Source organism: Trachurus trachurus (genome assembly GCF_905171665.1).
Source record: "Trachurus trachurus genome assembly, chromosome: 1".
Classification (NCBI taxonomy): Eukaryota; Metazoa; Chordata; class Actinopteri; order Carangiformes; family Carangidae; genus Trachurus; species Trachurus trachurus.
Window position 1 is genome coordinate 27,334,600 of NC_139891.1, and position 16,618 is coordinate 27,351,217.

A 16,618-nucleotide genomic window follows, 5' to 3' on the forward strand; every position below is an offset into this window, starting at 1 on the left:
GTGTGTGTGTGTGTGTGTGTGTGTGTGTGTGTGTGTGTGTGTGTGTGTGTGTGTGTGTGTGTGTGTGTGTGTGTGTGTGTGTGTGTGTCTTCCTCAGCTCATAGGAGAGTTCACCTTGATGAGGGATGAGGCTTACTGCCAGCTCCTCAAACAGCTTACAGCGAACACCAGCTCCAAACCGTAAGTGTACACTACCTGCCGCAAAACACACACACACACACACACACACACACACACACACACACACACACACACACACACCTTCCCTCCTCTGAGCCTGCGATTTGTTGTTGTTTTGCACAGCGATAGTTGCCAACGAGGCTGGAGGCTGCTGTACGTCCTGAGTGCGTACCATCGCTGCTCTGAAGTCCTCAAACCCTTCCTACTCAAAAACCTGCAGCAGGCCTCACGCAGCGCCGGGGTGCAGTATCAAGGTGAAACACACACACACACACACACATACAATATCATCAGGTGTAAATCTGTTATGCACTTCACCAAAGAACCTAACATGAGATGTGTTTTGTTTTTTTAAATCAGGTATCGCTAAAGCGTGCGAGCAGAACCTGAAGAAGACGTTTCAGTACGGAGGACGCATCGTTCCACCCAACAGCATGGAGCTGAAGGCCATGATGGTCAGTAGTGTCACGGTACATTTTCAAGGTCTTGGTCTCGATCTCGGTCAAGCTGGACTCGATTTTTTTTCAAGACCATCAAGACCCGAGCTGCAGTGATATCTTTTTTTAACTACAAATGTCTCTCTGTCGCTCACTCACTTTGGTTTATGTAATGTAATTCAATAACTTTAAGATAATTAATAATTTTTCTACAAAAGTTTCGGCTTGTGTAACCATCAGAATCAGATTTAGAAATGTTTTTATTGCCAAGAGCAGTCAAGGTCAGTTTACAGCACCAGGAACTTGACATGGTGTCGGGTGCAGACACAAAAGGTACAAAAACTAGTAAAAGGTAGAGATAAAATAACATTTTTAATGAAATAGAATAAATAAATAAATATTTTTGTGCAAAAAATATGCACGATATACAATTTAGGATTTACAGTATATACAATAGAATAGAATAAAGATAACGAAAGATACTGTATAGAATACTTTTCTGTGCTGCGTTCTTCTGTTTAATCCAAACTTTGTTCCAATTAAATTTAGATTTTATATACAATTATCTTTTATTTTTAGCTGAGGAATAATGTAAATATCAATCTCATGATAATTATGAGTACTGGCACTGAAATGTACAGACCTTGGCTCTGTCTCGACCCCCTCAAAGTCTCGTCTTGGTCTTGACTTGATCTCGAGTTAACTGGTCTTGACCGAAACACTAATGGTCAGTGAACATAACATCCAGTATCAGATGTGAAAGGCACTCACTATACAGAATAACCACATTGAGTGTTTTGTTTAATCTGTATATTATGTTATGATATCACCATTAAGCAGCAAATGAGTGTTGTAGCTGATCGAATTGGAGCTCATTTTTCAGGATAAAGCTGATGATGTTTTGTTTGTTTGTTTCCCCCACTGCAGACAAATCCCATGAAAAGACCGAATCCAACAATAAATTAATTCTCCTAACAACTATTGTCTCTGCATCCAAAGCCTGATTTAGCTTATTCCTCTGTGCCATAGAGCTCCATTGTCGTCCTAAAGCCATTAAAAACACATCAATGAGTCACAGTGTTGCCGAGAATACGCAACACTGGGTGACATGTTCTCTCTTTGTGCGGAGCCACACAGCCTGGAAATAGTCTGCAAAATAAATACGCCGTGTGCGTCTTTAGTGTCCAGCTGTTTTTAGGAAATGAGGAAAAATTATTCTTAGGGAGGAAGCAGTCGGCTCGGGGCTCAAAGACAGAGAGAAAATTAATACATTCATTCATTTTGTTCTTTTCATAGTTCTTCCTGACAATAAGGAAACAATAGGAAATCTCCATCTTTGTCCTTTAACATCTATCTGTGTAATTTAATCTATAAAAATGCATCATATTAAAAAAAAACTGATAGATTTTGTGTAAAATCTTAAAACACAGGCAGTAGCTGTGCTTATACTCAGATGTTACACACTGTGTATGAAGGTTTTGATGTATTCAGATGCCGTATTTCAACATTTCCTCTGTATATGTACAATCTATACGTTACATGAGCGTGTGTGTGTGTCTGTTTCCTCCGCAGGCGGGACGCAGTTCAAAACGTCAGCTGTTCCTGTTTCCCGGAGGCATCGAACGCCACGTGAAAATCAAAACCTGCTCCGTGGGTGTTGAGCTACTGTTCATCATCAGTGAAGTTTACTTTATGAGGAGAGCTGGATCCTCATGAACTCATGTGTGTGTGTGTGTGTGCTCGTGTTTTTCCAGGTCGCCCTGGAGGTGATTGAGGAGCTGTGCTATGAGATGGGTTTACACCGGCTGGAGGCCATGGAGGAGTACGCCATATTTTTAGTCACCAACAGAGGTGTGCTTACAGACATGCAGTGTGCTCCCTCTCTGTCGGGAGATAATTGTCGTGTTCGTGCACAAAGTTCATCTTCTCTCGCTGTTCCCTGGCAGAGAAGCAGCAGCAGATCCTCTTCACGGCTCTGTTCACTGGTTCGTAGCTGTGGGCCAAAAGTCACTCAGTCATGTTCATGAGTCCTGGTGGTGCTGACAACATAATGAGAGATCCCTCACACTGATACCACAGCACCCAGTCTCTGTCAGTGACAACCCAGCTCTCTATTACACACTAACGAGTTACGTAATGTGGCGTTCATATGCACTTTGTAGATAGATAGATAGATAGATAGATAGATAGATAGATAGATAGATAGATAGATAGATAGATAGATAGATAGATAGATAGATAGATAGATAGATAGATAGATAGATAGATAGATAGATAGATAGATAGATAGATAGATAGATTTATTTATGAGGCACATTTCACAACAACAATTTCACCAAAGGGCTGCAGAGTGAATGAAATAAAAAATAAAAACACAGAGTAAAAACACTATAAAATACATAAAACTATAGAAAGCTCAATATATATAAACCACAAACACATAAAACACACAGTTAACAACCTCGGGAACAATAAAAGACAAATGACAAGAGCCCACACGACTCCTATGATGGGTTCAGACGTGATTATAGAAAGACATAATGCACACACACAAACGTTTACATCAAGTGAATAAATGCAGAAACCTGCTGGAGCTTCATCGTTTCTTCCAACTGAGTTTGTTCCTGCTGCTTTTTTTTTTTTTTTCTTTGATTGTTCCTATTGTTCTTTGTCCTAATCCTCTGCATGACACTTCAGCTCCTTCTGCTGTATCAGGTTTGCAGTGCGTCAGCGCCGCAGCGCTCATTTCTCTCAGTCAACACACTTTGGATGCTGTTGTTGTTGTTGTTTTTTTCCCCCTTCTTTAGCATTAAATATCTCCACATGATAACAGCTGTCAGCTGCTCCGGCGTCTATGTTATTCAGAAACACAGCAGGTCACACAACATGCGGTTACACAAATATTAACATGACTTTCCATAGTTTGTATGTCAGTAGTTTGTTCTGTGTCGTCACTTTTGTTCAGATACTGACCTTGACTGACGATCCCGCATAGTAACAAACATGAGGTCATTCATCTGAGTTAGTCCTGTCACAGTTATTACATTACAATCTGATCGCAATTATTTGAGCTGATTGCAATTATTTTGCATATATAATATTTCATATTTCCATCACTATTTACTCGTCATTTTCCACCATTTGAGGTTTGACAGGTGCTCTTTTAATGACATCATCACATTGCGCCCTCTTCTTTTGCTTTGGTTTAATGACACATCAGTGGAGCCATAAACTGTTTATCTCGAAGGCACTTAATTTCTAATGTTCAACGGCTGCATTTCGATGAACATCTATTAACATTAGTATCATGGATTTAGTTGCAAGGTCTTCCTCATCAGGTGTATGTGTATTATTAAACTATGTTTACACTTATACTGTAATTGTGGCATAAAATGGTCAGAAAAAGACAATTAAATCGTTAATCGCAATTATTGTCAAATAAAATTTCATGATTGTGTCAGCCCTAATCTGAGTAATTATCACGTTCAAATTGTTGTGTGATAAATCCTCTTATATTTTGTGTGTGCGTCCAGGTCAGAGTGTGCGTCCTCTGAACAAAAACGAGTACATCCTGGACGTTGCGACGGAGGCCGAGGTCGTCGACACCAACTACAGCTTCTGGTCCAGACGAGTCGTCTGGACTCAGCCGCTCAAGTTTGACAACGAGCTCTGTGTGGCGATGCATTATAACCAGGTACAGCACATGGACTTTTCACACACACACACACACACACACACAAAAGCACTTTATCTGTTGTCTGACTAGCTCATATGTGTGTGTATGTGCAGATCTTGCCCGACTACCGTAAAGGTCTCCTCAATGTGCTGCCACAAGGAAAAGTGAGCGACCAGCAGTTCCACCAGATCACCAAACTGGCAGCTCTGCAGCACCGAGCCAAAGACGTCATCTTCATCCCCAGCATGTGAGCGCAGCAAACATGTCTCAGTGTGTTTGTCTCAGTGTGTTTGTCTCGGCCGTGAAGCGGAGACACTGATAACACAGTCCCATAACTCCCCGTTCACCACACATGGAAAAAATAGATATTAATACATTTTATCATCAAATACTTTTTATTGAGCGAAGGAAAATCAAACATCCAGTGCAACGTTATATCAACGCTCCTTTTTATACAATGAAATGTAAGGGATAGTTCAACATTTTGGCAAATTGGCCCATTGCCATAATCCCTATAGTTTTAGGACTAGGTTTGTAGGTTCATTACCTTTAATTGTCGGTGCAAGCTATTTTTAGAACGGCGGAGCAGAGCCGTGAGCTGCTCAGAGAGGTAAATTCAGAGACTGCTTGCTGAAAAACTGCCCTCGACATGAACGAACATGAATCAGCGGTTTTGCATGAATTTCCCTCTAAAACAACTCTGTCTCGTAACGTTCTGTTATTATCTCATAGCGTGGTGAATGTGCAGGTCACAACTTGTCCACCAGAGCGTTTTGGAGTTGTTGGATTGTGTATTTGATGAGTTTGATGAGGGAAACCAAGAAATCCCATGAGCCTCCGTAGCGTAGCTCTGAGCAGCTCGTGGCTCTGCTCCTCCGTTCTAAAAATAGCTTGCACCGACAATTAAAGGTAACAAACCTACTGCTAAAACTACAGGGATTATGGCAATGGGACAATTTACCAAAATGTTGAACTATCCCTTTAATATATTAATATATCTTCACACAAGAATGAGAAGAAATGACCATAAAATTATACAATGTAAACAAGTGAAAGAGATATTAATAAAAGATAGAAAGACATAGAGGGTTGCAACCTTGATAAATGAAAAGAAACAGGTCTTATTAAATGTTTAAAGTGATGCAGATGATAGATTTTATGAGTAGGTTTGTGACTAAAACTAAAAGTGAAGGATTTTTACTTTTATCTGCTGCAGAAGTACGAAATTTCAGCTGATGACTTTTTTTTTTTTTACTTTGTCAACTCTCATGGTGTTTCTTGCTCTTACTGCTGTTATCAGTGTGTCCACCCACACACACACACACACACACACAGTCCTGGAAAAACAGTTTTGAGAAATACTGGAAATCAGTGAGCGAAGCAGAGTTGGCGTTTATCTTATAGATTGTGTTCCCGTCTCTCTCTCTCTCCTCTCCAGACACGAGTTATCGGAGTACATCGCCCCGCCTCTGTTCAAAAAGCAGCCACCCCAGCAGTGGGTTACCATGGTGACGCAGCACATGCAGCAAGTACAGACCCTGAATCCGCACCAGGCCAGAGCACAGTTTCTGGGTGAGAGTCTCACATCTTCTCTCTCTGTACATGAACTTTCATACATATACAGGACATACTATGATATGTTGTACGATAGATGTTGATTTACTTGAAATTTTGAGAAAAGAAGAAAGAAGAAAGTGTTGTTGTTTTTTACCTAATCCAACTAAAGAAATACCTAACACCATTTTTTTTTAAATGTAGTATTGTCTTTTAAAAGTGTTTTTCTAGATTTAATTTAATAGAACCAGCTAAGTTTCCAAGGGTTTCCAATAAGACACGAAGATGGATATAAATATAGAACAACATAGAACAAACTCTCAGCGACTTAAATGAGCTGTTTCTATTAAGTTCAACAAGATATCCTAAAATTAATGTCCTTAAATCAATTAATCGATCTACAGTATCAATCTCTTTCATGCTCCTTGAGTTGCATTTTGTGAATGAAAGGTGCAAATAAACATAAACCATTCATTAAACCACCATGATAGAGAGAGAGACAGGATTACTGTTGTGTGTGATAGATTCATTGACTGACACACAGGGACATTTTCATTTTATTGGTGTGCGATATAAATAGATAACCAGGTTCAACAGGTGATGTCACACACACACACACGTCTTCATGCCTGTGTGTCCTTTTAATAAGGTCAATTTTTATTTGTCCCGTTCCTGTGGCGCCTCCTGTCGCACAATAAAAAAACTGACTGTGATCTCTCATGTTTGTTATATATATATTGTGTATGTGTGTGTGTGTGTGTGTGTGTGTGTGTGCAGGTCTGGTCAGCGCGTTCCCCATGTTCGGCTCCTCGTTCTTCTACATCCACAGCAGCAGCTCCACCACCTTCTACGCCCCCTGTATCGTTGCTGTCAATCAACACGGTCTCCACTTCCTGCACAAAAATACACATGTAAGGAGACCCCACACACACACACACACACACACACACACACATATACATATACATGTACAGACGCTATCGCCAAGCACTGATATGACTCAGCTCGTCGTGACTGAAACATGAGCGCCCAAGCAGAGGTGTGTGTGTGTGTGTGTGTGTGTTGTAATGTTTGGGCTCTGTGGTGCAGGAGCCCATGGTGGTGGTCCCCCTGGTGGAGGTGCAGTCCAGCCGCACCCAGAGGCCCACCGCGGGAACCAGCTACCCGTACGTGGACCTGAGCCTGGGGGACATGAACACGCAGCGGGTCATTCAGCTGCAGCTGGAGCAGGTATTACGCAAACAACAGACACACACACAAGGACACACACGAATACGTACGTAACCATTTTTTTTATTGGTGGCGTTGCCTGTGTGTCTGATCATGCCGGTGTGTTTGTGCACACACAGGGCCTGGAGCTGTGTCGAGTCATCGCCATGCAGGTGGAAAACATGATGTCGGTGCGGGAGAAGAGGCTCACCCTGCCACCCAGTGAAATCACCATGTTATAACACACACACACACACACACACACACACACACACACACACACACACACACACACACACACACACACACACACATGTAGATCAAACCTGTAATAATAGCCTACCTCTTCTTGCCTTCAGGTGTTAATAATAATAATATTACACTAATATTATATCCATAAGTGCATTTGATTGTTGTTCTATATTAACTGAGCAAAATGCTGCCGACAAACCACAAATATGTTATTTTTTCTCTTTAACTTGATACTTGATACTTTGATTTTTACTGCTGTATTTTTGTTTTCTTTTGTTTTTGTGTATTTCACATGTAGAAGTTGTTAATGAACCATGAGGAGGCTTCACAGGCCGGTGCCTTGTCATACAATGTTTTATAACCCATGTGTTGTTTTTTTTATTTGTTTTTCTATGACTGTCGACTGTAAAACATATGAATGTCGACTGTAAAACATTATGCTATATATATGTATCAACTTGCTTATTTTGTACAAAATATTTTATCAAAATAAAATAAGCAATTTTAGAGGGAGAGACATGAGCACCACTGTGATCATTTATTTAAAAAAAAAAATAATTAAATAACGAATGATAAGATGACATTACAACACCATTTTATGTGTTAACAGGTGTTGATGCTATAATCAAAATCCAAAAAAGTTCATGATATATATTTATTTTTATTTTTATTATTAGTATATCAGGTGGGCTGGTGATCGTTATTGGTTATTTTTTTCAGGTGACAATCTAATTAATCACTAACAAAATGCCAGAAAACAGCAGGATATTAGGAAGATTAACCAATTAGTTAAGAAGATTTTTACTTCACATTTGTTTGGTTAAGGTATATTGCAGAGTCAGATAAATATGATAAACTGATAAATTGCCATATATTATTGTTGGTTAAAATGAGACTTTATTGCTCTCAGTTGGTGAGTTTACAAGTTGCCCATCTGTATATAAAGGGGTTGAAATGTGCCCAACATTTACTGCCTTAGGCAGATTAGTGCATTAATGATAGTCTCTAGTTATAAAACATTATTCTGTTTAATGAGTACTTTCTTGATGCTTTTGTACTTGTGCTACAGTTTTGAAAAAAGGACAGAATATGTCTACTACACTGTGATATTGCAACATATGTAACATATAAGAAAAAGATCTGAGTGCTTCTTCCATCACCACATACAGTATAAAGTCTTGGATCAGAATATGTCACTCAGTGGAGACGCAGCACTGCAACATGATGACACAACATGTATGATGACACAGTCGAGCAGTGTGGAAATAAAATGATTTCAATATGCAGTGTTTATGAGAAAAAAGTGGAAAATTAATGTGTGAAAGAAATCCAGTACAGACAGACATGAGACTTTATTTACATTTGTAAATATTACAAAATATCTAGATGCTGTTCGCATAATTTTCTCTATAATGTAAATATAACACACAAATACAAATTCAAATACTCAAATGTATATATTGTTTGTTCGTAATCATTGTCAATGTTTTTTAATGAGCTTGTCAACTCGACGACATTGAAAATGAGGGTAACCTCAATGTCTTTCGAGAATAAATAAAGGTTTTATATAAATACAACACGCGACACACACACAAACACACTTGCCAGACTTTGGATGCTTCTCTATATAATGTCAATAAACATATTATGGCAATGAAGGCTTTGGGAAGGACATAGTAACATCAGCTTACCTACATTTTTATGGGCTCAACAGACTCTGGCTGGTACCGAATATGTCAATATATGAAATTTTAATCAATTGCTCAAAACATGTATTTAATATTCTTTTAATACATGCCTTTATTCTATGTTTACAGATAAGTCATATTTGAAAATTCACGTTTGAACAGGAGTAATGTGAACTTTTACTGGCTAAATGACTGACTTGACTGTGAGACACCTACTGAACACGTCTAAATGGTAAAAGATGAGCAAAGGGAAAGTTCAAGATTCAACTTGTAACTTCCTGTGGCTGAAATCTGACCTGACACTGATTTGTGTCAAACCAGTAAAACACACCTGCTATGTCTAAATGAAGGGACACAACACTGTACAACATATTTGTCAGTTCTTCTTAGTCATTTTTATTGCATCATTGTCCAGCACTTTTAAGTCCCTTTTATTTGGGAAATGTCTTTTTTTTTCATTCTGCCACATGTGTGACAGTGCATGGTTGAAATGGCAATAAAGTTTAGTTTGACTTTGTAATTATTAGTTATGATGTAGGCTATTGTCATATCACAGTGTCATCACCTTGGGTCTGTGCAGTAGGGTTGCAACATCTAACTATTATTAAATAGTGCAAAAACTACCCATTAAGACTTCCCCATAAGACCTTTAGTGGTGCTCAAACAAAAGTGCAAAATAAACTTATGATGATAAAAGCAGCAACGTCTCTCATTTGAGAAGCTAAAATTTGGTAATATTAGTTATTAGCCTAATGTAGACAAACCACAGCCACTTGTTTCTTCGGTGTGAACTTTAAGGAGGTAGATAAGAGGTTAGTGGGACAAAATTAGCAGTCTCGTCTGTCTGTGCCCCTCCAGAGTCCAAACTGGGGTATATCATGTGTCCTCCTATGGACGTCGGGACCACGTCGTAGTGCTGCGTTCGAGACAACTCGGAACTATCCTACCTCTTATTTTAAAAAGTGCAATCAAACGACACCTCAAGTCGGAGCTCCCACTCGGGGGAAAGTTGGAGACAATTTTAAAATGTTTTTATGCCTTTTAGATGAAGCACTTTGTCCCGGTCCGCCATGTTTTTGGTTAATCTGGTCGTGGTGAAGTCGTAGGTCACAGTTTTCAACTCGGGAGATTCATCAGAGTTCCGAGTTGTCCTGAACGCAGCACAAGCCCCGCCCCCCTAACTGGGGGAAGTCTTGAACCCAATGCGCATGCGCAGAAGCTCTGGCAGGTTACACGAGTTTATTTTCAGCTATTTTCTTCTTGGAGACGGCGGGTCATGATGGTGATGATGCTGGTCACGGTGTAAAACTAGCCGCCGTCGGCCGAGGACAACAATGTTTTTCCTGAACTCCTAAAAAGAAGAGGAAGAAGAAGCCGCCGTGGAAAAAAAAAAGAAAAGAAAAACTTTCAGCAGCAGCGAGGTTTGGTGGAAAAAGGAAAAGCCGCGGTGACACGTGAAATGTTGCTGCGTGGATCATTGTCGGTGTTTCCAGGCGGCGACGGACAGACCAAGCCAGGCTAGTAGTTACTAGCGGCTAACTAGCAGCTCGGCTAGCTCCCAGTGTGGTGGTGGTTTTGGTTTTGGTGGTGTTGTTGCTGATGATGTTGACGCAGTGTTTGTTTGTCACAACAGCTCTGCTCTCTGTTTTATAATCACCCGGGCAGTGACACCCACAGCTGTGTAAGTTTCACGCCGCGGTGCTGTTTGTTTATACGAGCAGCCACACACACAGACACACACACGCACACAGAGAGCGACAGCGGAGCTACGTGGCTAAAGCTAGCTACTTTTGACCGCCCGTTACCTAGCAATATCCATCTACACCATTTACTAGAATTTGACAACCAAGTCCGCTCAATCACATTAACCCGAGCCAGTGTTGACACGCAGCGCTGATAATACGTGTTATCTATGAACTATAGGAGCACAAGAACAGTAATAACAACACCAACACCGGTCATATTGTTGTATTTTTTTTGGTGGTGGTGGGGGGGCTGACATGGCATCCAGCGGATACTCTGACCTGAGGGAGAAGCTGAAGTCCATGACACCACACAGAGACGAGTTTAATAATAAGAATAATAATACTAAATACGTGGACGGGACGAGCAACGGCAGCAGCGGTGGGAAAGGCCGAAAGCGAAAGCACCGGGAGTCCGACGGCGACGACGACGGCGGCGGCGGCGAAGTCTGCGGCGACGACGGCGGCGGCGTGTGCGAGTCCTACTACAGCGATGACAGCTCGGAGCTCCGGGAGCAGGAGGCCCGGCGGGTGAGGAGCAGCATCCTGCAGAAGAACATCTTCACGCCGGAGGAGTGCGGCCTGATCGAGGGGAAGATCGACGAGGTGGTGGCCAACGGAGAGGCTGGACATTACCGGGAGCACACCGTGGACCGGGCGCCCCTCCGCAACAAGTACTTCTTCGGGGAGGGCTACACGTACGGAGCGCAGCTGGAGAAGCGAGGACCGGGGCAGGAGAGGCTGTACCGCAAAGGGGAGGTGGATGAGATCCCGAGCTGGGTGCACGACCTGGTGATCAAGCGGCTGGTGGCCAACGGCGTGATCCCGGAAGGGTTCGTCAACAGCGCCGTCATCAATGATTACCAGCCAGGTGGTTGCATAGTGTCACACGTGGATCCATTGCACATCTTCGCACGGCCCATCGTCTCGGTGTCCTTCTTCAGCGACAGCGCACTCTGCTTCGGCTGCCGCTTCCAGTTCAAGCCGATCCGGGTGTCGGAGCCGGTGTTTGTGCTGCCTGTGAGGAGAGGCAGCGTCACGGTGCTCAGGTGAGTCTGACTTATTATACAACTGTTGTTTGTTCTGCAGCATTTTAACCCTAAAGTTGTTGTCACTTAAAGGTATAATAGGTAGGAATTACCCCCATCTAGCGGTGTATTCTTGATGTTGCATTCACGTGAAATCGGGCAGACGTCAGACAGAGAGATGCTGCATGAAAACTTTCTCCCGAGCCTAGAGTTTCTGTGGTCATGTTGCCACTGAACATAAAAAATGGCGATGCAACATGGCAGCCTCGGTTCAGCACCCCCCCTTATGTATTTTAAGGACTTGTAACAACTCATTCTAAGGTACGAGAAAGCTTTCATTTGTATGCCGATGTGATTCGACTTAAGTGAAAGCATTTTTTATGAAAGCATTGATTTTTGCTAATAAAAAAGTTACATACTGGGGCTTTAAGTTTTTTGTCTTTTCTTTATTCTCTCTCTCTGTCTTTCAGTGGGTACGCTGCAGATGACATCACCCATTGTATCAGGCCCCAAGACATCAAGGAACGGCGTGCTGTCATCATCCTAAGAAAGTGAGTCAGCAGCATACTGTAATCCGTACCATCTGGCAGTTTTTTTTACGAAGTCTTTAAAAGCACTAACTCATGTGTTTCTTCTTCTCCTGTGTTTGGCAGGACCAGACCCGACGCTCCTCGACTGGACTCCGACAGCCCTCTAAGCTCTTCTCCTGCAGAGAGACCCGCGCCTCTGAAAGCCAAACGCTCTCATCGCAGAGCAGATCCCGATGCTGCTCACAGGTACAGTATAGACCGCCGGTGTGTATTCATGGGTCACATATAAAAATATAAAGGCAAGAAGAATCAGAGAAATGATCCACACAGAAAGGATACTGACAGCTCCCAGCGGTGTGCAGGCCCTTTGTCTCATTTCTTGCCTGTAGTTTGATATTTGATCCAGGATCTGTGGGTATTTTTTTGGGGGGGAACTTACTCAATGTGCATGAATGAAAGATCTCACATCATCCCAGTCTTGAATAGGGTCAAAAATGATGAGAATTTATCCAGAAATGTTCAACACAAACAAACCAAATCGAACAAATAGAGAGTGGACACCAAGACTGGCTGATAGATGATGTATCTCTAGTTAATGATGCACACACACACACACTCCAAAAACACATTTTCTCCATTGACGTTGATCATAACTAAGTGCACTTCTGGTATTTGTCATATACAGAGTTAAAAACTCCATAGTTAGACTGGGACACTACCTGGACCCGATCAACCTGAATATAGTTTGGATCTAGTGAATCAGGTGTTGGTTACCAGAGACTCTGATCCACGTCTGTTTACCACTAAAGATATCCCAGTATGGTTTTTTGTTCTATAAGTATTTCAGTCACAGACCCGACAATGAAATTTCACTGGACGGCACGAAAATAATCATAGCAACATATAGGCTTGTGAAAAGAAATGACATCATGCAGCTGTAGAGTGACAAAAAAAAACATGTGTGGATGTGGTCGTTTCTGTTTTCCAAATCATCACCATTGAGTTCCTCAGTGTGACACAAAATAGATCCTGAAAAGCTAAAAAAAAGTATTTTAAACGCTTGTCAAACGAACTCAAACCACTGTTATTAAAGGGATAGTTCAACATTTTGCCATAATCCCTATACAGTGTTTCCCCCAGAAAATTTGTTAGTTAAAGGGACAACGAGGAGTTTCTATTCAGTTATAAAAAAGTCTCACGTTAATGTGGATGAATCTCCGCTACCCACACTTGTTAATGGGCCCATTTTCGATAAATATATTGTTCTGTCTCTATCGTTATTTTGTTATTATTAAGTTTCAACCAGGCACTGTTGTTAAGCATGCGCGCGCTGTGTGTGTGAGGATGCGGTATGCGGAGATGAATGAACGGAACGACCGTCCAACGGGGGGGGGGGGGGGGGGGGGGGGGGGGGGGGGTCGCTCCTTTTTTTTTTTGAAGACGTTAGTTTAGGCGGCGGTCCTATGTTAAGGCGGCTGCCTTAACAGGAAAGCGCTGCGGGAAACCCTGCTATAGTTTTAGGAGTAGGTTTGTTACCTTTAATTGTCGGAGCAAGCTATTTTTTAATAATGGCAGAGCTGCGAGCTGCTCAGAGCTACGCTACGGAGGCTAATGGGATTTCTTGGTTTCCTTCATCAAACTCATCAAATACACAATCCAACAACTCCAAAACACTTTCGTGGACAAGTTGTGACCTGCACATTCACCACACTATGAGATAATAACAGAACGATACGAGACAGAGTTGTTTTAAAGGTAAACACAGAGACTGCTTGCTGAAAAACTCCCCCCGACAGGAACGCACAACAGCGGGTGAAAAAAACAAAACCGCTGATTTCAGCAAGCAGTCTCTGCATTTGCCTCGGTCTCCTATCGTTCTGTTATTATCTCATAGCGTGGTGAAAGTGCAGGTCACAACTTGTCCACCAGAGCGTTTTGGAGTTGTTGGATTGTGTATTTGATGAGTTTTATGAGGGAAACCAAGAAATCCCATTAGCCTCCGTAGCGTAGCTCTGAGCAGCTCACGGCTCTGCTCCACCGTTTTAAAAAAGCTTGCACCGACAATTAAAGGTAACGAACCTACTGCTAAGACTATAGGGATTATGACAATGGGCCAATTTGCCAAAATGTTGGACTATCCCTTTGACTCATTCAAAACACTGTGGGTGGCCATGACAACAACATAATCAACATTAGCAGCAAAACTGAACAGAGGAATGCAGAAACGGTCGACATGTGACAAGTGATGATTCAGCTCTGACTCGACGTGTCTCTGTCCGTCCCCGACAGGCCGCGGGTTCTGGAGATGGATAAAGAGGAGAACAGACATCCATCGATCTCCTCCTCCCGTCACCGTCGTCACAGCAGCAGCTCGGAGAACTACTGGAGACGCGGTCAGGACTACGACAAACACCGGGAGAGTTCAGGACGCAAAGTCAAAATGAGACGTCATTGAGCACTACAACACTCACACACACACACACATGTACACACACACACGTATAGATATACCCGTTCTTTTATGTATTTCAATATCGTACCATTCTTTGATCAGACGTCAAGTCATTTTCCCGCTCCAGTTTCTGTGTGGGCGCAGGGAGCACAGACATCACACCGTCTGCATTTTTTTTTTTTGGTTTTTGAGTCTGGATCGGTTTGAGTGTATATTTGTTTTTTTGGCAGACGAAGCTGGCGTCTCCGCTGCACAGTATAGAACCTCAAGTTACTTACTACACTTAGAGTCTGTTGTTAAAACTGCTCTGTTACCTTAAATTAAACATTTTTGTTTTGTTTTGTTTGTTTCCATGTTCATAGATACTTCAAAACGGCATGTATTTTTTGTAACCAAGATGTACAGACGTGAAGAGCTTAAAAGGAAGATGTACTTATGGACTTGTACAAAAGAAAACCCGAGCTGTAATCTAACTTGTTATAATGTACAATACGTTTGTATAGCCTTTGATTGGGGGAACTTTTATGCAGAATGAGACCTTTTATTTTTTTGTTGCACCTACATTTCTGAATCCCATACTTTTACTGTGCCATCCCAGATCTTTGCTGTTTGTTCACTTCAGCCTCTCTGGCCCGATGATGATGATGATGATGATTAATCATGCTCTTCTGTGTGTTACGATTTGATTCAACCACGTATCTCCACATGGTGAAGGTCATAATACGGTGTATCAAGTAAACTGATGCAGTACGGAGTGGTGAAATACTCAGGCCTTGTTTTACACTCTTGTTTCAGTCTGAAGTTGCTTGACCTTACATAATGACACGCCATGTTATTGCTGTTCTCTATTAAATCTAATTTTTTCCTCATTCAAAATGGGTGATATTTGGGTCAGTCCGGACTTAATTTGAGCCATAACAACCCTATTAGTTCTTGTTTAACTTTGGCCTGAACACGTGGCTCAGAAGAAACTCAATTTCCAGACGTGTTTGTCCTTGTGGTTTGCTGTGTAAACACAGATAAATTTGTTTCTTCACCCCGGTCACAGGTCGCAGGTACTCATTAGCTGAAGGCTAGGTCCGTCTGGAGACGCGCACGAACAAAAATAACTTCTGTTCAGAGGAGAAATTACTTTTTAAAAACGGGCTTTTCATGGTTTTCTGAACTTCTGTTATAGTTGTGATCTTCAACATGGTAAAAAAAAAAAAAAGTCAAAAGTAATGAAAAATCAAATCACTGGAGTCTTATTTGGCAGAGTGGACACAGACTTTGTGGGCAGTCATGGCACGTTAGGTGGTTTAAAGGGTTTTAACGGTCACATTTTTGACTCAAACGGTGCTGACTGATTGGAATAAAACTGAAATTGCTTCTGCAGAGTCTATTTACCAGACATTACAGCACAGTTATCGCTCTACCGGGCTCGCTGTTCACCGATCAGGCACAGGAACAACACACCAGGGATTTTCCTCCACTGCCAGCAGCAACATTTGATGCTCCGTCACCACCTGCTAATTGCTGCAGCTGCTTCATCTGATCACTGTAACTTATTTACAGAGGGTGAATAAGAAAGATGTGACAAACTGGACGGTTATGTTTTTTGTTCATTTTTCTGGTATAATTTCCCTAAAACAAAGGACAAAGTTTGTCCAGTTGCCCTCAGATAAAGAACGAATCCGCATCAAGTAGAGTAGAAACTCTATATTATGTCTGGTATGTGGCTGGTTTTCTGTCTGGTGTTTACAAATCAATCACAGATTTCAGGAATCAATTTCCTCCACTCACTGAGTAAAACTTTGCAAACAGTTCCTACTGTTAATTTTCCTTTATTGATGAATATTAATTATTACAGCAAGTTGCATTAGTTTACTGC

General features: G+C 41.7%; 2 protein-coding genes across 3 annotated transcripts in view; both read left to right on the forward strand.

The window, feature by feature from the left end:
* myo15ab (myosin XVAb) overlaps window positions 1-7,298 on the forward strand; it is a gene marked incomplete at both ends in the record, with an annotated part of 60,394 nt that extends 53,096 nt beyond the window's left edge. The window contains 11 exons of the mRNA XM_083975978.1: window positions 98-180; window positions 304-434; window positions 541-635; window positions 2,190-2,267; window positions 2,372-2,468; window positions 4,151-4,311; window positions 4,407-4,540; window positions 5,732-5,865; window positions 6,625-6,758; window positions 6,937-7,077; window positions 7,197-7,298. Of these exons, the coding sequence (XP_083832104.1) occupies window positions 98-180; window positions 304-434; window positions 541-635; window positions 2,190-2,267; window positions 2,372-2,468; window positions 4,151-4,311; window positions 4,407-4,540; window positions 5,732-5,865; window positions 6,625-6,758; window positions 6,937-7,077; window positions 7,197-7,298 (1,290 nt within the window). The remainder of the gene's footprint in view (window positions 1-97; window positions 181-303; window positions 435-540; window positions 636-2,189; window positions 2,268-2,371; window positions 2,469-4,150; window positions 4,312-4,406; window positions 4,541-5,731; window positions 5,866-6,624; window positions 6,759-6,936; window positions 7,078-7,196) is intronic.
* Window positions 7,299-10,223: 2,925 nt separating this feature from the next.
* On the forward strand, window positions 10,224-16,338 carry alkbh5 (alkB homolog 5, RNA demethylase; the record flags this gene model as incomplete). Of its 2 annotated transcripts, XM_083976110.1 has the most annotated exons (5): window positions 10,224-10,517; window positions 11,008-11,787; window positions 12,237-12,317; window positions 12,420-12,542; window positions 14,586-16,338. In XM_083976110.1, 5 exons carry the CDS (start codon window positions 10,456-10,458, stop codon window positions 14,749-14,751), a joined length of 1,212 nt encoding a protein of 403 aa, XP_083832236.1. In that variant the 3' UTR covers window positions 14,752-16,338. The 2 variants fall into 2 exon arrangements, with proteins under 2 accessions (XP_083832236.1, XP_083832237.1); XM_083976111.1 differs by lacking the exon at window positions 10,224-10,517 and having other exon boundaries at window positions 10,997-11,787.
* Between the last annotated feature and the right edge of the window lie 280 nt (window positions 16,339-16,618).